This window comes from Phocoena sinus, chromosome 18 (assembly GCF_008692025.1).
Source record: "Phocoena sinus isolate mPhoSin1 chromosome 18, mPhoSin1.pri, whole genome shotgun sequence".
NCBI classification, from domain to species: domain Eukaryota; kingdom Metazoa; phylum Chordata; class Mammalia; order Artiodactyla; family Phocoenidae; genus Phocoena; species Phocoena sinus.
In genome coordinates this window covers 22,920,427-22,943,621 of record NC_045780.1, presented here as the reverse complement: position 1 = coordinate 22,943,621, position 23,195 = coordinate 22,920,427, and the positions used below count along the sequence as shown (strand labels likewise).

The following is a 23,195-nucleotide window of genomic DNA, read 5'->3' as shown; positions in this document are numbered from 1 at the left end:
CTTTATCTGCATTATCTTATTTAATCTACAACTCCATGAAGTAAATCATGATTATTCCCATTCTACAGATTTTAAAATGGAGACTTAATGAATGTAAGAAACTTGCCCCAAATCACACCAACAATGAGTGATAGTTTGGAATGAATCTAGTGAAACAGGTATTAGAACTCAAGTTTATATAACTCTAAAGTTAAAGCTCTTCACTGTGTTTTTCTTCTTTCCCTACACTTACTGTATGCAAAGACCTCCTATGGTGTATTGTACAGAAAATGAAGTCATAGATAGCATTGTCATCATCGTCATCATGACTGTCATCATTACTATTACACAAAGGATTACATTCTAACTTGGCCAGTGGTCTTTGTGTAGTCGTTTCTCAATTTAGTTTATTATCATGTATTTGCTAAAAAGGGGTCTACTCTCTCTTTTTCTCTGAAAACCTTATAGTGTTATTCATGTACTAGAAGAAAACATGGGCATGTTCCTTTACGAGTTAGGTACAGGGAAAACTTTCCTGTGACACAAAATACAGAAGCAATAAAGAAAAACACTGATAAATTTAACTACATAAAAATAAAGCAACTTTGCATGGCAAAAGAAGTACTATAAACAAAGTAAAAAGACAAATGACAAACTGGAATAAATATGTGCTACTTGTATCACAAACAAAAGATTATTCTGGCATCAAGATAGATGTATTGACCAATGAAATAGAATACAGAGCCCCAAAATAAACCACCCCATATATGGTCAAATGATTTTTGACAGGTGCCAAGACCATCCAATGGGGAGAGGACAGTCTTTTCAACAAATAGTGCTAGAAAACTGGATGTCCACATGGAAAGGAATGAAGTTGGACTCTTATCTTTTGTCATACACAAAATTAACACAAAATGGATTAAAGACCTAAATGTAAGAACCCAAACAATAAAACTCTTAGAAAAAAACATAGAAGAAAATTTTCATGACATTGGACTTGGCAGGAATTTTTTGGATATGATACCAAAAGCACAGTCAAAAAGAAAAAACAAATAAACTGGATTTCATCAAAATTAAAATTTTCTGCACATCAAAGGACGCAATCAACAGAATGAAGAGGAAATCCATGGAGTGGGGAAAATATTTGTAAATAAAATATTTGATAAAGGATTAATATCTATAATATATCAAGAACTTCTACAGCTCAACAACAACAAAAATAAAAACAACCGAATTTAAAAATGGACAAAGGACTTGAGTAGACATTTCTCCAAAGAAGATATACAAATGGCCAATAAGCACATGAAATAATTCTCTACATCACTAAGGAAACATGGGCTCAAAACCAAAGTGAGGTATCACTTTATATCCATAAGGATGGTTATTATAAAAATAAAATAAGTATTGGCGAAGATGTTGAGAAACTGGAATGCTTGTACATCGCTAGTATGCTAACATAATCTCTCAGGTTTGGGGAGTGAGTTCAACACGAGTGATCAACATGACATGGCTACCATAAAAGCCTTTGTAAACTTAGGTTGCATTAACAGAAAACTGAGTCCCAAGTATGGAATGAAATAAGACTCTTCTACAGGTGGTTGATCAGACTAATACCTTAAGTGTTGTTTTCTGTTCTGCATCTTTCATAGGACAATACCAAGGCAGAACACATCCAGAGGGATGTGACTAGGATGTGGAGGGATATGAACTAAAGTCACGTGAGTTGTTATAAACTGGGAATATTTAGCTCAGAGAAAACAGTTCTTGGGCTGGACATGGGCTATGTATTTCCGGCACTTTGAAACAGAGTTCATAGTCACTTTAAAAATATATATAATTAAAATATACTGTTCCTAATGTTTCACAATCTACTTTTCCTCTTAATTCATTCAACAAATTTATACTCTAAGTAATATGCATATTAATAAACTCTTTTTACTAATTATTTTTAATAAGGTATATTTGGCTTTTCTTTTTAACATCTTTATTGGAGTATAATTGCTTTACAATGGTGTGTTAGTTTCTGCTTTATAACAAAGTGAATCAGTTATAGATATACATATATCCCCATATCCCCTCCCTCTTGCATCTCCCTCCCTCCCACCCCTCTAGGTAGTCACACAGCACCAAGCTGATCTCCCTGTGCTATGCGGCTGCTTCCCACTAGACCTACTAGAGAATGGACTTGAGGATATGGGGAGGGGGAAGGGTAAGCTGTGACAAAGTGAGAGAGTGGCATGGACATATATACACTACCAAACGTAAAATAGATGGCTTTTCATTTTTTTATTCACTCCACTCCAGGGCCCGCCATATTAAATAGTGCTGCAATTTTTATTCGGATTCAAAGAATGCTTACTATTTCAAGAACTTGGTATACTTTGAACTTATTTGCCTAAATTGTGATGCATTAGCAATTACAATAGTTAATATCACAGAATACACGTTTTCCCTTTGGTATATGGGATGTTAAACTGTGTTACAATGGTCATTTATTTATCAGCTACTCAGTGCTTTTTCTCACATGGCCCTGGTTAAAGCAGCCATAATTATACTAAACTATATCTGAAACTAAAGCATTTGGGAAACATCCTAACAAAAGCTCAAAACTCCCTTTCTACCTGAAAATTAACACTCTCCAAGGCCTAATAAACATGGTTAAGGATACTTCTGATGCCAAAACTCTGAAAAGCACTTAAAACCCCTGTGCCATCAGCTAATGGAATATTGCCATTCTAGGGGAAGAAAGTAAAGAATATTTGAAAATGATTAAAAGGGAGGGCATTTTTAGTGGTGTAAAGAATAATATAATAATAGACATAGGAAGTTGGTTTCCTGAAAATGATTTTGCTACAGATGTAATAAGGAAAGATATAAAGTGTGTCATTGGGAAAAATTATATTAGAATTATAGTTAAACTCCACAATTATGCATAAACCATATAGAAACAATAAAAACAAAGTGAAATTGCCCCAAATTATCCTGAATAGTCATTACATTTATGAATATACAATATTCAATAGAATATTACAGTATTCTATTCAGAGGAATGTTATAGTTTCCATTTTTAATAAAGATTTTCTTTCTATTTCCATACAGTCCTCCCTGTTTACTTGTATTTTCATGAAGCTTTCACAGCTTTCTTCTTTAAAAGATGGAACATTTTACATAATTTTTCAATATATAAAACTCTTTTAAAAGCATGGTTCAAACTGTTTATAATTGAAGAACACAAGAACATACTGCTTGTAGCTCGTTAAACATGTTTACTTTCATTAGAGTTACATAAAAGTTTCATTTCATTTTCTAGAAAAGCATTTAAAGAAAAGTTTTGGTCTTTATAAATATTCACACATTTTGGTTTAAAATCATAAAGGTAAATTTTGGAAGTAATTTTCACGTTCTTTTTTAAATAATAAATGAATTGTCTGTTATTTGGTATCATCCTATGTCAATCAAATGATCCCATGCCAGACTATCCATAATTAAGCCCAATATATAAAAGCTTAAAGTTATTTTAACCTATTTTAAACAAGGAACTCTACATAAGTTCTCTAAATTGTACGCCAATATTTATTTTGATTCAGAAATCATGGTATATATTTCTTAGTACTTCTAAACTACAGCATTGCAGAGAAACTGAGGCATTTTAAATGTAGTTCAGCTTTATAGTAGCTGTAACTGTTGAACTTGGTTCTGAGGCTGTGTTATTGTTGATTCCTGAATGTAGGAGAGAGAACTTGAAGCAAATTTGTGAAAATACATGCCTACAGAAGACCTAGAATTTTGTTTTGGCTGGTGGAAAGGGTTTATTGTTAAATCGAACAGAAAAAAAATGGAAAAAAAGGCAGTGTTTACTGTTTAGTCCTGAAATGGATTTTGTCTTTCGAAAGTTTTTCTTTTTTCTTTTTTTCCCAGAAGAGGCATTTCATGCTCAGTTTTTACTCAAAGAAGATAACTCAAGAAATAGTATTAATAATAAGATTAGAGGTAGGAGAGACTGACGACAGGGATGTTGGGAAATATTGACAAGAAGAGCAACGGTTATCTTATTCACTAATTCATTCAACATACACCAGAGCACCTATTATGTATGCTAGGTATCTGCTTGCTGATGGCAATGCAAAAGGGAATAAAATAGAAACTTTCAGAGTCTGAAGAGTGAAAACAATCATGAGAAAATAATTGCTTTGCAGCCCACCTCAAATGTCACCTCTTCTTTTAAACTCTTCCACCCTCGTCTGGAATTAACTGCACCTTATTTTGTGTTTCCACAGGGTTTTGTTTATGCTTCTATTACAGGATGTTTTATGTTGTATTTGAACCTATTATATACATGTCTCTGTTGCCAACTAAATTAATCTCCTGAATGGAAATAACCATGACATATTTATTTTTGCAATTACCTAACAAAGAAGGTAGAACGTGAAATTTATTTCTTTGCCATCATCAGCTCAATGGCTGTGTTGGGCTTTAACGCATACCAGTCAGCTTCTTTTTTAGACTGTTACAAAATGAAAGTGGATATTCAAATTTTGTTCCTATTGCTGGGCCCTACTTCCATAAGTGTAGGACATTTTGCAGAATTTTAACTTATTTATATATCAGCTTGAAGTTTTGAGGACTAGCAACACTAATGTTTACAAATGTTTGGAGGCCAAGAGCAAGAAGTCTTAATAAATTTAGCCTAGGTTAAAACCATTTTCACAACACTAATAATTTTTTTATAACTGTTACCATTTTATATTTTTCGATGCTGTTAATGTAAAAAATCACAAAGATATTATGAAATACCCTTAGCAACACTTTTAAAGTGACTGTAAATTTTCTGAAACCATGATGACAGATGCTATGATTTTGATTTTTTACAATGTTCTGTCTTCTAGATCCACATTTCTTTGTAATATTCTGAGTTAATTACTCTTGATCTGCAACAGACTGTTACTCTAGGGTTTTGAGTTGTAGGTGGAATAATGAATGATTAAAAGGGAGAACTGCTAATTTAAAAAAATGGAAAAGATAGGAAAGGATGGTTTAAAAGAACCAGGATGATTATACGAGGCCATCGGATCTGGGGATGTGCACACATGATTTTTTCCTGTCCCTGTCTTTGTCATTTAGTTGGAATGAGAGCAACCAAAATGTTTTCCTTAAATATCACCCTTTTTTTCTGGTTGTGTGAGTCTTTTAATAAGCCTGTCTAAAAATCACAGGACCTCAGCACAGTTGAAAAAATTTTAAATTAAAAAATTGTTAAATTCAAAATCAAGATTTATTTAATAAATTTATAGTATGCAGCAACATGGTAGTTCCTAAGAATAGTAATATGAAAAAAAGTTTAATACAAAATAGTGACTGATTTATTATACTTGAAGGCTCATAGTGTACTTGTACTGTTGTACTAAATAAATGGAATAAAGTTTGTATCTTTTGGCTTGCGTTTTTAACTTAAAGCAAATAAAAACATCATAATTACACTAAGTGGGATAGTAATTAGATTTCAAAGGTGCTAAGTTTCTTGCTTTTTTTTTTTTTTTTTTTTCCTGTTGCTGCTGCTGCTGGAAGCAGAATTGATCTGGAATGAGGAACCGGAGTAAAGTCATATCTTGAAAATAGAGATTTCAATGTGTAATTATTTTTGCAAGGTGAGTTGGTTTGGGATTCCCAGAAGCAGACTCCGAGCAAGTGATTTATTAGTGAAGTCCTCCCAGGAGAAATTGGTGAGGGAAGCAAGACTGGAAAGAAAAAGAAAGCCAAGCAAGGCTGTAATAGCAGGTAAAGTCCTTTTGAGGGTAGCAGGATTCCCACAGACAGTGTTGGTGAGAGCTAGTGGAGGTAAAAGCATAGCTCACCTGGGAGAGGGGTGCTCAAAAAGGATAAAAAAGAGATCTGAGAGGGTCTGGGCAGAGCACTGACTGTGTCAGTGTTTCTGAGAAAGTTTATCTCTGGGATGCAGTTCAAAATAAAGATGGAGTCTCTTGCATAAGACAGTTATAAATGAAGAGATTGTTTTCAATGTTCGGGATCTAAATTTAGGCAAGTGAATTAAACTTTGGAGTTACACCAAAAATGCGAATTGGAGTCTGAAGATGATACAACTGGGGCTCTGCAGAGACTGAGAAAAGGAAAGCTCTGAAGAGGAAGTGGTATTTTTTGCTGGAAAGAAATGGAAGAAAAATGAGAGAATTAGACTAATTATTAGGAAACTGTGCCTGAGTAAATTACATTGACAGATTAATTGAGATTGAAAGGCTTAGAAGATGAATAATCTAAATTAGTGAAAGATTAGAGAAAGAATGGACTCTTCTGAGAATTGAGTGCTTTATACAAATTTGTATGAACCACAAATTAAAATAATATCAACATTATCTAATTTCCCAGCCAAGTCAATATTACATCCAAGGGATGGAGGTGTCCTCAAAACGGTCTCCCTCTAAGGAATGACAGACACTTGACAATGGCTGTACACAGTCTCTGTGGGAAAGGTGGATGAGGAGAAAACTGTGTAATACTTTCAGCCAAGTATATGTGCTGACATCTGGCTGGCTAACTGGGCATGAATTAGTTAACACTAGTCATTGAAGACAAAACAACTCATTTTTGCAGGATTGTTATATTTTTCCCATATCACATAAAGAAGCACTATGGAATCAAGGAGAAATAGTCTTGAAAGCACCTTGAGGAAGCTTCTCCAATACAAGCACGAGGATAACAAATTTCTATTCTATGTAAAATAATGTCATGGGGAGTAATAAGTAATACATAATAGATAAGGTGGACGATATGTCTTGACTTAAACGTTTTGGACAAAAAAGAAATTTGAAGGTCTATCTTAGACTGGCAGTGTGTTATCATTGCCTCTAAATTACCTTGTGCTATGTGGCTGAGCAACACTGGCAAATATCTGTAATTTAAGGGTTTTATTCTAATTCTGACATGATTGTAATGCCAGAGAGCTTTTTGAGTAAGAAGCCTTTTAAAACTATTTATCACATGAACTCTGGTTTCGCTTTTGGAATACATCATCTCATTAATTAAAAGATTGAAGTTTCATTATTTCATGTCTGTCTTTACAGGGTTATGTAAACAGCAACTCTGTCATTACTAAATCATATGCTATTTTAATTTTTCTAAAAATGTAGACCTCATAGCCATCACTGAGATAGAACATTACAGAAGAGAAAAAGCAATTTGGAGCATCCCATTCTTAGATATGTATTGAATAAATCTATTCTGTTATTAGTATCTGTTTCAATTTATTTTTCCTGGTTTTGGTCATAGTTCAGTAACATTCAGGAGAAAGTGCTATATGGTAGCTTATGTGATATAGAAGACCCATTACTTATACTGCCAAATTTATCAGGAAAGTAAAAGAACAAAAACCAAAAACCAAACCCTTCCCTTAGAAATACATTATAAATTCAAGTAAACAAATATAGCATAGGGTATTTATGACAGGCACACAACTTTTAGCTACTGATCATTAGCTTTACTAATCATTATCTTAGTTAATGAAAAATAAAATATTGAAAATATGAGCAACTAGTAAATCAAATAGTTTTTAGTTGAAAAACCATAAGTTCTTCTTAGTCTACTGACTCTCCCCACCAAAAAATAGTCCTAAATTTCCACAGTATTGATATAGGCCTTAATGATTTGTATGGATGAACAAGGGATTCCATGTTCAATGCAAGACGATACAGGAACTTCGAGTATTAATTGTAATCACCTATGTGAACTTTACAAGGTTCCAAAGCAATTTTTATAAGCAGAATTTCACTTTCCTTAGCCCAAATGTTTTACTAATACTGACTTTCATGTACTGATGTTATAAAGAGTGAAGTAAGTCAGAAAGAGAAAAACAAATACCATATGCTAACACATATATACAGAATCTAAAAAAAAAAAAAGGTTCTGATGAACCTAGGGGCAGGACAGGAATAAAGACACAGTTGTAGAGAATGGACTTGAGGACACGGGGAGGGGGAAGGGTAAGCTGGGACGAAGTGAGAGAGTAGCATTGACATATATACACTACCAAATGTAAAATAGATAGCTAGTGGGAAGCAGCCGCATAGCACAGGGAGATCAGCTCCGTGCTTTGTGACCACCTAGAGGGGTGGGATAGGGAGGGCGGGAGGGAGACGCAAGAAGGAGGGGATATGGGGATATATGTATACGTATAGCTGGTTCATTCTGTTATACAGCAGAAACTAACACAACGCTGTAAAGCAATTATACTCCAATAAAGATGTTTAAAAAATAACAAATTTTTAAAGCAGTTGTAGGTTTATAACAAAATTGAGAGAAAGTCACAGAGGTTTCCCATATACTCCCTGGTCCGACACATGCACAGCCTTCCCATTCATTAACGTTACTCACCATAATGGTACATCTTTTTAAACCAAGGATGAACCTACACTGACACATCATAATCACCCAAAGTCCACAGTTTACCTTAGGATTCACCCTTGGTACTGTACAGTCTATGCATTTGGACAAATGTATAATGACATATATCCATCATTACAGCATCATACAAAATATTTTCACTGCCCTAAAAAAATCCCCTGTGCTCCACCTATTCATCTCTCCTCCAACCCCCCACCCTCAGCAACCCTGGCAACCACTGATATTTTTACTGCTTCCATAGTTTTTCTTTTTCCAGAATGTCATATAGTTAGACTTATGTAACTTTTTCAGATTGGCTTCTCTCACTTAGAAATATACATTGAAGTTTCCTCGTATCTTTTCATAGCTTAAAAACATTTCTTTTTTAAGCACTAAATAATATTCCATTGTCTGGATATACCACAGTTTATTTATCCATTCACCTACCAAAGGTCATCTTGGTTGCTTCCAAGTTTTGACAATTATGAAAAAAGCTGCTATAACCATCTGTGTTTTTGTGTGGACATCAGTTTTCTACTCCTTTGGATAAATACCAAGGAGTGTGACTGCAGGACCATATGTTAAGGGTATGCTTAGTTTTGTAAGAAACTACCAAACTATCTTCTAAAATGGTTGTACCATTTTGCATTTCTGTTTTCTTGGATAAATTATGAAATTTATTTCTATTTCACCTTTTAAAAGCCAGAACATAACAAATCTCACTTTCTGGAAAGTCGTCTTATTAGAAATACATGAAGTGCACTTAATACAAGGAACTCAGTTTCTTGGTATCACCAGTGAGACCACCATCATCAGGTCCCGCAAATGAAGGTTTTGTCAAATTTTCCTCTAAACTTAGACTGAGATGAACTTCTTCCTCAATGGTTGTACCATTTTGCATTTCTGTTGCTCCACATTCTCATCAGCATTTGGTATTGTCAGTGTTACAGATTTTGGCCATGCTAACAGGTGTGTAGTGGTATCTCATTGTTTTAATTCTCATTTCCTTGATGACATATCATGTGGAGCATATTTTCATATGCTTATTTGCCATCTGTGTATCTTCTTTGGTGAGGTGTCTATTAGGCCTTTGGCCCATTTTTTTAATCTGGTTATTTGTTTTCTTATTGTTGAGTTTTAAGAGTTTATTTTATATTTTGAATAACAGTTCTTTATCAGGTTTGCCTTTTGCAAATATTTTCTTTCAGTCTATAGCTTGTCTTATCATTCTCTTGACAGTATCTATTACAGAGCAGACATTTTTAATTTTAATGAAGTCTAGCTTATCAATTATTTCTTTCATGGGTTGTGCCTTCAGTGTTGTATCTAAGAAAGACATCACCATACTGACGGTTAGCTAGGCTTTCTCCTATGTTATCTTCTAGCAGTTTTATAATTTTGCATTTTGCATTTACGTCTGTGATCTACTAACTCTAACCCTAATCCTAATCCTAAAAATTAGAAGAAAGAATGAAAATAACCTAGTTCTGAGTCATGGGCCAATGCTGATTGTGTTACAGCATAAGCCACTTGAAGTGTTAGCCATAATAAGCCATGCAAATTCCTAATAGGACTACTAATATTAGGCAAACAAGATTATCAGGTTTTATGTCAGCTATACTCTTACTGAATCTTATGCACATAGAAAGGTGAGGAGAAAATGGACCTAAGATACCTCTTTGATGTTACTGCTTTGAACTCATTAAATCCTAAAAGTGAATATTTAAAAACCATATCTTCAATAATTGATGTTTTGTTTCTGCTTCTAAAAATTTAACGCAATGGAGCCACAAGAAGGAGCGCTTTTATTCTAAAAGGCACAAGTTTGTTGCTGTGGACATAGTATATGACTTTCAATGAGAAAAAAATGTTAGTCTACATTGGTTAACATTTAAGAGCTGGTATGTTTGCCTTACATGATGTTATAAATTCAATTTAGCTATAGAATAGTAAGAAAGAACATACAGACAGAAAAGTGAACAAAAAATTGCATACATTGCAACACTCTAAAAATATGTTATCCAACAGCAAAGAAAAATGATTGTTACCTTCTAGAGAAAAACTAAGTAAATATCTGAAGCCTTGAACACATAACAACCTTATTATAAATGTCAACATTTATGGACTGCTTTGAAGCCAGGGGTAAAAATCAGGTAGTTTGAAACAGACAACCATTTAAAATATCTTAACAACTTAAACCACTGTAAATTCAAATGCTTCTTTTCTTCTAAATTTTTGCTTCATGTGCTAGTGAAGGCAACATGTTTATAAACAGGCATTCATGAGTACAATATATCTTATACACTCAAAATATTCATACAGAGTCTTTCACTATTCTTCTGTGAGCCTTCCTATTGTCTCTCTATTGCTATCAATTATCGGCTTGGAAGGCATTTCAGCAAACAGATGACTGATTCAAAGAAAAGAAAACATATCCGTCATTAAGAGAGCCCTCTGATAGTGGATGTCATTTGTTAAGACCCAAAGGATATTCTCACCTTTCTATCCCATAATTTTTGTGGCATAGTCTGTGCTCAGCATTACCCTATACTACATTACCCTTGGCCATGTTAATCTTTCGTTCCAATGCATTTTCTCAGTTCAGCTGCAGTTTTTTGCAGCTGTTGAATGTTCCATTGCCATTGTCTTCTATCTGACTGAAGCTTGTTCACCTGACAGTGCAAACGCTTAAGAATTGCACCGTATCTCTTATGTTGTACCTATTAAAAGAAGAGCACATGTCAATGGGCCTTGAGAAGGAAAACTAGTAAACAGCCATAAAGGATATTTTGACTACTCTAAAGAGGAAAGCACTTGATTAAAAATTACTCACTGTAAATAATAATGATAATAAAAATAAACAGTAATTATAAGTATTCAACACATTACATGCTAGATACTGTGATGAGAGCTTTTTACATGTAATTAAATTCTCATAATACCTTATGATGTAAATATTATTATCCCCACTTTTGTATAAACTGAAGATCAAAGAGTTTAAGTAATGCACTCAAGTTTTCACAGCTAGCAAGTGATGGTGTTTGGGATTTGAACACAAGGGAAGCATCTGCGATGGAGGGCCTTCTACTTAACAAAGCAGGTTCTGGTTAAGAGTAATGGTTTCATTTCCTATATCTAGTGGTTCACTGAAACATAGACCTATTGATCTAAAAGATCCAGGAGATCATGTAGGCCATTTCCCTGCCATTAAGTAGATCAGTATTTATGCTGAGACAGACAAGGCTACAGTGGAGGGCAGTGAGGCCCAGTGGAAAGTGCATGGGTTAAGGCTGAATAATATTTCATTGTGTGTATACACCACAGTTTGTTTATCCATTCATCCATTGATGGACACTTGGGTTGTTCCTATTTTTGGCTATTGTGACCAACACTGCTATGAATATGGATACAAATATATCTTTGAGACTCTGCTTTCAATTCTTTTAGGTATATACCCAGAAGTAGAATTGCTGGATCATACAGTAATTCTATTTTTAATTTTTTGCTGAACTGCCATGCCATTTTCTACTCTGGCTGCACGAGTTTACATTCTCACCAGCATGTGGGAGGGTTCCAATTCTTCACACACTGAAAGTATTTGGTATTACCTGTCTTTTTGATCACAATCATAGCCATCTTAGTGGGTGTGAAGTGGTACTCCCAGTGAGTGTGACAGTGGTATTGTAGTAAAACACCCACTTTAAAATGAACTGATCAGTGGGGCTGGGAAAGTTACTTCTTCATTCTCATGTCTATTTAAGGGAGAGCTCTAGTCAGTCAGGAAGGTGATTCTAGGTCAATACAAAGAAGAATCAATTTGTCAAAACACCAATTCGTCAAAATAACCAATTTGCCAAAATAAGTTTATAGCTTAAGATGGCTGTAGGGAGACAAGACTCTGGGTTTCTGGGGCCTTAAGACTCTGTCCCCGACCTGTCTCCCCTTCTCTCTGTAACTCAGCTTTCCTTTTTACTGGGACCCTCAGTACAGTTTCCCCTCTCTCTTTCCCAGCTTCTCCCTTAACTTGGAGCTTCTTCACCTTTATTATGCCATGGCTCATTTTGATAGTATATGAGGACTATGGACTTCTTCTTAGAATGCTTTTTAAATGCATAAAATAAAACATACAGGAATACAAAAGAAACCAATTATATGGAAACACAGTTTCTGCAGAGCATCAGGGGAACTAGGACAGAAAACACTGTAAGCATTCCAAATACTGGTATAAAAAACAAAGTGAAACTTGTCAAGTAACACTTCACATAAATTGCTATAAACTTTAAACATCCTTTTAAGTTTTCAGTTTTGTTAATTCTTCAAAGTCAGATAGTTCATTCAAATTGGTGAACTAGGCCTCCTGATATATTGGCAAAACAGAAAATGACTTTAAAAGAATTATAAATAAACTGGTAAACAGAAACATCATATTAGATAAGGAAACTATATTCAAAAGAAGATTTTTAATATATCAAGTATATTCAAAGGGATATATATCAACTTATATGTATATATGTAATACATATCACTGCATATATTAATATGTAATAAATACATCCATTGATATATCAATAGCATACATTCATAAGGAGAATATAGTCACTGAATATGCTTATATACATGTTCATAGAATATGCTAATAGAAATCAAAAAACCTGGAACAAAATTTTGGTTACTCCATAAATCATATTAGCCTGCTTCTAAAATTATTCTTCAGCAGTGAAGCTGTGAAACTAACACACCATAGATCAGAGTAGAGACATGCAAAGTCCCTTAGTGGGACTCTAGATCACCAGCCTCAGCTAGATATCACAGGAGGTATTAATATAAACTAAAGAAAGAATATATCATCAGAAGGGATTATGTGAAGAACGTAGCACAAAAATAGGCAAGTGAAGGAGGCATGTGTTGGTAGTTCCCATCCAGTGACTGTCTGATAAGAATAACACTGTTACGGAGATTGGCTCCTTGAGTGTCCAGAGCCAGAGGTTAAGAACACTCCAACTCAAATGACTGACTTGATTTCTATGCTCAGTAACCAGCTTTATGATAATTTGGTTTCCAGTGTAGTTTCCTTACAGGGAGAAGAAGCACTGATGACTGATAGGTTTTCTGATTTCCTTGAGAGTTTTATTATTGTAAACCAATAAACTGGCATTTGAGTTTTATACATCAGGTTCTTGTGAACTCTACTAGCACTTCTCCATGTCTACGCAACCCTGGGATATTTAAAAGGTTAATTTTCTAAGCCCACAAGGCTAAAGGAGGTTTTGGCCAAGAAGTGACTTCGTAAAGATGAAGGTCACATTGTGAGCCTTCTTGAAGGCCAGCCAATTGTTCAGCCTCTATTGGTATAATTCTGCCTTTGGTATGTGTCAATATTCAAACTTGAATACCATTACACAGCTAAGGATGTAGTGGTTCTGGAGAGAATACAGCTTTTTTTGCCTCTAAGAAATGGAGGGGTTACTATTCTTATTTAGTTATTGCTACACTCAAGGCAGAAATAAGAATAATAATGAATCAGGGGTGGTGCTCAGAAAACACAGTGGCAAAAAGACTGGCCTCTTCATTCCCTTCACTCTAGACATACTTCACTTCTAGAATCTGAGTCCAAGTACGTTCTCATCTTAAGACTTCTGCACTTATTTTTTCCTTTGCCTGGAAAGCTATTCCTCAGATCTACATGACTAGCTCCTTCACTTCTTTACATTGTGTTTTGAAAGTTAAACCAACTCTGCATTCCTGAGATAAACTTTGCCTGGTCATGAGTTACTAACCTTTTTATACATACCAGCAGATGTCAATTTGAAAATATTTTGCATCTACGTTCCTGAGGAACATTGGTCTGTAATTACTTTTCTGGTAATGTTCCTGTTCATTCTTGTGTCAGGGTTATGCTGGCCTCCTAAAATAAGCTGGGAAGAGTTCCACCCTCCATTTTCTGAAAAATTTGTATAGGCTGGGTATTATTTCTTCCTTAAATGTGTGATAGAATCTACCAGTGAGCCATTGTCAGTCTGAAGCTTTCCTTGTGGGGAGGGTTTTAATTATGAGTTCAATTTCATTGATTCCTACTTTACACCATTTATATAGCTTAATATTAAATGGATCATAGGTCTAAACATAAAAGTAATTTCTTCCTGTTACTGATGGTATGTGCGCTTTTCAAGGAATTTGTCCATTTCATCTAAGTTGTTAAATTTATTGTTCTTTATAATAGGCCTTTATCATCCTTTTAAGTCTATAGGACCTAAAGTAGTGGTCCCCACGATCCTCATTTTTTGATCAGTATTGTTATGGTTTATCAATTTTATTAGTCTTTTCAACTTTTGGCTTTGCTGATTTTCTCTGATTTTCCATTTTCTATTTCACTGATTTCTACTATTTATTATGTCATTTCTTCCTATTTGCTATGGGCTGAATTTATTCTTATTTTCTAGTCTCTTAAGATGGAAGCTTAGATAATTGCTTTTAAACCTTTTTTCTCTTCTAATATGCACACTTAAAGCTGTAAATTTTCCTCTAAATACTGCTCTAGCTATACCCTATGGTTTTTTATATGCTGTGTTTTCATTATCATTCAATTTCAAATATTTTGTAATAATTCTCATGATTTCTTCTTTTTTTGTGATTTCTTCTTTGACTCATGGATTATTTATAATTGTGATACTCAATTTCAAAATGTTTATGTATTTTCTAGCTTTCTTATTGTTACTGATTTTTAATTAAATTCTGCTGTTATCAAAGAATATCAAATTCTTTGAAATTTATCATCCAGTGTACTGTCTATCTTGGTGAATGTTCCATGTGCATTTGAAAATAAAGTATAATCAACAGTTATTAGGTGGAGTATTTTATATATGGTAATTAGGTTTAGTTGGTAGATAAGTTGTTCAAATTTTCTATATGCTTGCTTACTGATTTTGTGTATTGTTCTATCAACTACTCAAAAAAAGTTGTTAAGCTCTCCAATATGATTGTAGATTTGTATCTTTTTCTTTTTAATTTTGTCAGTTTTTGCTTATGTATTTTGAAGCTTTATGATTAGGTAAATACACATTTAGTATTATTATTTGTTTCTGGTGAATTGAATGGCCCTCTTCAACTTTGATGGTAGTCCATATCTTAAAATCTACTTGATATTAATACAGCCATGACCAGCTTTCTTAAGACTGATGTCTTCATAGCTTATCTTTTTCTATCTTTCAACCTGTCTGTGTCTTTATATTCAAAGTGCATCTCTTGTGAAAAAGTTATGTTTGCAAATTGTTTTTCAATCCAATCTGGTCATTTTTACCTTTAATTGGAATGTTTAGTCCATTTACATTTGATGTAACCACTGATATGTTGGGTTTAAGTCTACCATTTCAATATTTGTGTTCCATTAGTCTATTTGCCTTTTTTATTTATTTCTTTTCTGTCTATACTCAGAGTGGATCACAGACCTAAATATAGAATGCAAAACTATAGAACTCCTAGACGATAACACAGGAGAAAGCCTAGATGACCCTGGGTTTGGTGATGTCTTTTTACATACAACACTGAAGGCACAATCCATGAAAGAAATGATTGATAAGCTGGACCTCATAAAAATTAAACTTTCTGCTCTGTAAAAGACACTGTCAAAAAAATAAGACAAGCCACAGACTGGGAGAAAATATTTGCAAAAGACACATCTGATAAAGAACAGTTATTCAAAATATACAACAAACTCTTAAAATGCAACAATAAGAAAACAAATAACCAGATTAAAAAATAGGCCAGAAACCTGAACAGACACCACACCAGAGAAGATATACAAATGGCAAATAAGCATATGAAAACATGCTCCACATGAAATGTCATCAGGGAAATGAGAATTAAAACAATGAGATACCACTACACACCTATTAGAATGACCAAAATCTGCAACACTCACAACACCAAATGCTGGTGAGGATGTGGAGCAAGAGGAACTCTCTCATTCATTGCTGGTGGGAATGCAAAATGGTCCAGCCACTTTGGAAGACAGCTTGGTGGTTTCCTTACAAAACTAAACATACTCTACCACATGATCCAGCAATCACACCCTTTGGCATTTACCCAAAGGAGTTGAAAACTGATATCCACACAAAAATACAGATGTTTATAGCAGCTTTATTTGTAATTGCCAAAACTTGGAAGCAATCAAGATGTCCCTCAGTAGGTGAAAGAATAAACTGTTGTATATCCAGACAACAGAATATTATTTAGCACTAAAAAGATAAATAAATAAAACAAAAGGTGAGCTATCAAGCCATGAAATGTTACAAGGAACCTTAAATGCATATTAATAAGTGGAAGAAGCCAATCTGAAAAGGCCACAAACTGTATGATACTAACTATATGATATTCTGGAAAAGGTAAAACCATGGAGACAGTAAAAAGATCTGTGGCTGACAGAGGTTGGGGGAGGGAGGGATGAATACATAGAGCACAGAGGATTTTTTGGACAGTGAAACTCTTCTTTTTTTTTAATTAGTTATTTTATACATATTAGTGTATATATGTCAATCCCAATCTCCCAATTCATCCCACCACCACCACTCCCCTGAAACTCTTCTGTATGATATTATAATGGTGGATACATGTCATTATACATCTGTCAAAATTCATAGAAGGTACACCACCAAGAGTAAACCCTAATGTAAACTATGAACTCTGGGTGATAATGATGTGTCAACACAGGTTTATCAGTTGTAACAAATGTACCACCCTGGTGGGAGCTGTTGATAGCTTGGGAGGCTGCCAGGGGGCAGGGAGTATGAGGGAACACTCTGTACCTTCTGCTCAATTTTGCTGTGAACCTAAAACTGCTCTAAAACAATAAAGTCTATTAAAAAAATCAATAACCATCACTGTTCTTGTATATTTAATGTGTCTTTTTTTCTGGCTGCGTTTAAGATTTTTTTCTTTGTATTTGGTTTTCACTAGCTTGACTATAATTTCCTTAGATACAGTTTTCTCTGTATTTATCCTGCTTTGGGTTTGGTAAATTTCTTGAATCTATGAGTTATTCTTTTAGTCAAGTTTGGAAAATTGTTGGCAGTATTTCTTAATATTTCTGTTCCCTTTTCTCTCTCTCTTCTCACCTCCTGAAACTCTAATTACCCATATGTCACATTGCTTAACATGGTCTCACAAGTCACTGAGGCTCTATGTATTTTCTTCAGTATTTTTCTTTTTCTCTGTATGCTTGCTTTGATGACTTCTACTGATCTGTCTTCAAGTTTAAGAAAGATCTTGCTTCTGTTGTGTCTAACCTGCTATCAATTACACCCAATAAATTTTTTCAACTTTTTCTTCAGTTCTAAGATTTCCACTTGGTTCTTTTATATGATTAATATTCTTTCTCTTTACCCATTACTGTGTATCCATCTTTCACGTAGAACAGGAGTCCCCAACCCCGGGGCCGTGGACCAGTACTGGTCTGCGGCCTGTTAGGAACCAGGCCGCACAGCAGGAGGTGAGCAGTAGGTGAGTGAGCAATGCTTCATCTGCAGCTCCCCATCTCTCCTCATCACTCGCGTTACTGCCTGAACCATTGCTCTACTCCCCCCATCCCTGTCCGTGGAAAAAATTGTCCTGCCACGAAACCTGGTCCCTGGTGCCAAAAAGGTTGGGGACCGCTGCTGTAAGAATATTTAACATATTTAATCATAATTTTCCATCCCTGCCGAACAACTGCTGAGTCAACTGTGACTTGATTAATTATTCAACTGTTTTTCTTGATTAATTATTCTCTTAATTATTGGTAATACTTCTCTATTTGTTTACATGTGTAAGAATGCTTTTAATTAACTGAACAGTGTACATATATTATAAACTCTGGATTATGTTACTTTATTCTGAAAAGTTTGAATTTTGTTCTAACAGTCAGTTAAGTTACTGGTGGATCATCTTGAACTTGTGAGACTTTATTTTATACTTTTGCTAGAGAGTGTCCATTTCAGTTTTGTTCTTAGATCTAGGCCTTGTCTTTAGTCTAGTTTTGTGTTAGTTCTTAGTTCTGAGCATGGTCTTTACTCCTAAAGTGTGGCAGTAGTAGCAGTGGGCAGATGCTAAAATCTCAGGTCAGTTCTTCAGCATTGTAGCTGTTTTTCCCCACTGTGATCCTTGAAATTTTACCTCCGTCCCCAATGTAACTGCAGTTCAAGTTAAAGCCAAGGATTTGAAGGGAGATAATACAGAAGTTTGGGGCTCCAAATAAGGCCAAATTTAATATTTACTCAATCAACCTCATGATGAGGGGTAGGAATCCCTAAAACAGTATAAAACGATTTCAAATGTAAGTTATTATTATTATTTGTGGTGATAATTATTAAGAGAACATATTAAATATTAGCAAGATCACGGAACTTATCAGTAATTCTACTTCTTGATACAAAGGGTGTGTGTACTATGTTCACTACAACACTACTTTTAATAGTGAAACGCTGGAAATAACTTAATGTCTATCAGTTGTGGCATGCTTATATAATTTAAGGCATAGTCATACTGTGAGGTATTTTGCAGCAGTTCAAAAGAATAATGTAGGCCCATAGGTACTAATATGAAAAAATACTATTTATTTATTAAGTTATTAAGTAAAGTAGTTGCAAAATTGTATGTATGGTACTTTATGTAATCTTCCCCTGTGCATAGATGTGTGTTCATGTGTGTGTGTACATGCACATGTGTATATATACATATATACATACATACTCATGCTTACCCAAGTGCACACACCAAACAGCGGTTGCCATTAGGAAGAGGTGAGTGTGATAAGAGAGCAATGTAATGGGAGGCAGTGGTCAAAGGAACTTTAGCCTTCCCTCTAAAATTTTAATCTTTTCCAAGGAGAATATATTTCCACAGAAGTGAAAACCATTTTTTAAAAAGATTGGGAGTAGAGTCCAAAAGACATGGACTCATATTCTGTTCTGTTCCTTATCACTAGCTATATAACCTTGTACAAGTTATTTAAATTTTCTGAAATTCTGTAAAATATGCTACTGTGAGAATTTAAATGGGATAGCCTACACAAAGTGCTTGGAAAAATACCAGGCACTCAATAAACAGCAATAGATTTAATAATACTGAACATTTCTTCTTGTACCTTTTGTAGACAGAATAATTTGTTACCATGTCATCTAGCTATCTGAATCATTCTTACCCTGCCTTTAGTTTACCTTTTTTACCTTTGCTTCTTTGGGTTTTTCATGTAGGACCGGCTTTCTAGTTGTGTAATCATTTCTGTGGCTGACCTCAGTAAATGAATGGATTAGTTAATTGTGTAACCTGCATGTTGCATTGTAACAAGTGAAACGTATTTTGTTCCTGATCCCTAGTAGCTCCAAAAGCACTCTGAATTTTTCCCTGTCCTTTAAATTTGGAGCTCAAATTGAACAAAATTTAGGCAAGGGTAACCATTAATAAATCTTAAAATGCTTTACACAATACCTGTTTATCACAAAATGTTACTTGCAGCACTCATCATTTGCTAAAAACTTCTTAACTGCTCTAGTTTCCCTTCCCTGAAAACACTTGGATTTGGCAAATAACATGTTTTTTAAAAATGATTCCTGCTTAATGCTTTGTGTTTGTTTGCTTTGTATTTTGCTTCCCCACTTTTCTTCATCAGTGACTCATAACTTATCTTTATTTTCCTCTCTTTAGTTCCTTTCTTCTAAAATACATATAAGGACAGACAACAGACAGGGAAAAAAGGCTTTTTGGGATAATTATTTGGAAATACTTCTTTCATTCAGACATGGCCTAAAATTACCAAAAACATTCATTTGACTAAAAAAAAAACATGTAAAATTCAAAAACCATTTTCAGTTTTTCTTAATCAAAAAATGTAAAAAGCAACATTAATATCAAGATTAAACATGCAAAGCACAAAATATTGAAAGAATTAAACATTAGAACAAAAGAATGCTATAATCCAGGCAAAAGATGACCATGAACTGTACCAAGACCATGGCTAAAACATCCAGAAGGAATAGAAAAAAAAAAAAAAGACTCAAAAAAGAAATAAGTAATAAAAATCTTCTGGTACTTAAATTTATACTCTTAAAAAACTAGTTGTTTTGAGAAAGAAGTTACTTGTGTCAATGATAAATTCTCATCAAGCAATAAATAAAGTTGTTGGGGAAAAAATGCAGTGCTCTCAAGACAATGCTGTGGCTGTGGTATTTGTCCTTCAGTGTTATAGTTTATTACAGATAATCTCTAATTTCTTAGATTTTCATTTTTTCAACCATAACATTGTGATAGAATTGAGGACTACTTTTTAATGCATTAGAGTTAATAAAACTAAAATTAAAAAGCCTAAAAGGATCTTTAGTAACCCTATTATGAAAGCTTAAAAAAGAGTTTATTAAATTTCACGATAAGAAATATACTGATGAAAACATTAAAAACTGGTCTCAAGCTCAATGACATTCCATCTAAATCTATCATTAGTAGACATTTACATCACCCTTTACCACTAAAAATACCTATGTACACTTCTGCTTCTGTCAAAATAAAGTAGATGCATTTCATATACCTATTCCTCATGCTAAGTACAACTAAAATCCCTGGACATTGTATGTATTATTAGCATAAGAAGCTTCTGAAAGGTGGAGAGAAGGCAGACTGGCTGGAGACCTTAGGATCCTAGGAACGACTTGGTAATGAGCTCCCTGGGTTTTCATTTTGCCTCATATATCCCAGACTGGATATGGGGAAGACAGCAAGCTGGAAATGCCAATAGGTACAGACAAAAACAAAACAAAACAAAACAAAAAACTCCAAGAAAAGCCTGTTATCTAGCCAAAGGACCAGGAAAAAGGCAGACTATGCAAGACTGAAAACTCTTAGGTAGTAACTACTCAAGTCAAACACCACAGAAAAAACTATGGCCCCACCACCACCCACACTAGCAAAGCCTACACTTTCACCTTTGCTGGGCTATTACAAGGTGCCCTGGTCCTCCTGCTGGGGCGGTGTCAGAGAAGGCTGACTGGGGAGCCAGGACTTTTCATTCCCTCTGGAAAGTAACAAACCACATCCTCTGGTGTGAGTGGAGCCCATCTGGGAAGGCTGGACTTCTACTCCCATCTAGTGGTAACAAGGCATTCTTCCCCCTCCTCACTGGGAGAATGTCAGAGGAGACCTAGTGGAGAGTCAGGGCTTTTATCACCGCTCAGTAGTAGCAAGGCCACATCTACACGGGAGCAGTAAAGAGGTGCTCCTGCCCTTTCCCAGCCACGGGCTTATCAACAGAAGCCTAGTGGGCAGCCAGAACTCCCACTTTTGACTAGCAGTAACAAGAAGCCCTTCTTCCCTCCATGAGTGTCCATGGAGGACTCTGAACTTCCAGTACTACCTGGAAGCAACAATGACCCAGAGTCTTAAAACATAATACCCAACATGTCCAGATCTCATAGAAAATCTCTCATCAAGCAAGACCCAGGAAGACCTCAAAGTGAGTAAGAAATAACAATCAACATGTGCCAACCCCAAGAAAATGCAGAAGTTAGCATTATCTGATGAGCATTTTAAAGGCCCATCATCATAAAAATGCTTCAATGAGCAATTATGAATTGCCTGAAACAAATGAATATTATAAAAAGTCTCAGCAAAGGAAAAAAGGATACAAGAACCAAATGGAAAAAACACAGTAACCGAATAAAAAAATTTCATGGGATGGTTCAATAGCAGAATGGAGGGGATAAAGGAAAGAATCAGTGAATGGAAGATAGAACTCTAAGGATTACTCAATCTGAAAAACTGAGAGACAAAAGACTGAAAAAAAGAAATGAAGAGAGCCTCAGGGACCTGTAGGGCTATATCACAAAAAGACCTATGATTTGTGTCATCAGAGTCCTGGAAGGATAGGAGAAGAGAGGGCAGAACTGCAAAAGTATTCAAATAAATCAGAGCTGAAAACTTCTCAAATTTGGCAAAAGACATAAGCCTACAGAATCAAGAAGCTGAGAATTTTCCAGATAGTATAAATCCAAAGAAATTAGTTCCAAAACATATAACAGTAAAACTTCTGAAAACTAAAGACAGGAAAGCTTGAAAGCAGCAAGAAACAAATACCTTATCTGTAGAGAGAAAAACAATTCAAATGACAGTGGATTATCTGTTAGAAATCATAGAGACGAGAAAGAAGTGGCACAGCATTTTTCAACTGAAAAGAACTGTCAACCCAGAATTCTATATCCACCAAAATATCTTTCAGAGATGAAAGGGAAATGAAGACATTCTCAGATGAAAAAAAAGAAAAAACCCAGAGACTGCCACCAGCCAACTTCTCCTAAAAGAATGAATTTAGAAATTTTCTAAAGAGAAAGGAAATGATAAAAGAGGAAATCTTAGAACATCAGGAAGGAAGAAAGAATATGGTGGAGTAAAAATATGGGTAAATACAATAGACACATGGAGAGGGCACAGCTAAAGGGTATGGGGTTTCTTTTGAGGTGATGAAAATTTCTAAAATTGACTATGGTAATGGTTACAAATTATCTGTATTCATACTAAAACCCATTGAACTATGCAGTTTAAATGGGTGAATTGTATGGTATGTGAATTATATCTCAATAAAGCTGTTTTCAAAATCAGCATAGTGGTAGCCTGAGGAAAAGGGACAAGAGAACTTTCTGGGCATGATGCAAAAGTTTTATATCTTGATCTAGGTCATGGTAACCCAGGTGTATGTATAAATTGCCAAAATTAATCAAGCTAAACCCTTATAGTGTACCTACTCTTAAGACAATTATACCTTAATAAAAATTACTAAGAATCTCAAATTTCTCTCCAAAATGCTTTTA

At 34.7% G+C, this 23,195-nt stretch overlaps 1 protein-coding gene across 1 annotated transcript in view; it reads right to left on the bottom strand.

Annotated features, from left to right (window-relative positions):
- Nucleotides 1-10,398: 10,398 nt before the first annotated feature.
- CCDC122 (coiled-coil domain containing 122) overlaps nucleotides 10,399-23,195 on the bottom strand; it is a 34,589-nt gene continuing 21,792 nt past the window's right edge. Inside the window, exon 6 of the mRNA XM_032611487.1 lies at nucleotides 10,399-11,090. Within this exon, the coding sequence (XP_032467378.1) occupies nucleotides 10,941-11,090 (150 nt within the window). The 3' untranslated portion in view covers nucleotides 10,399-10,940. The remainder of the gene's footprint in view (nucleotides 11,091-23,195) is intronic.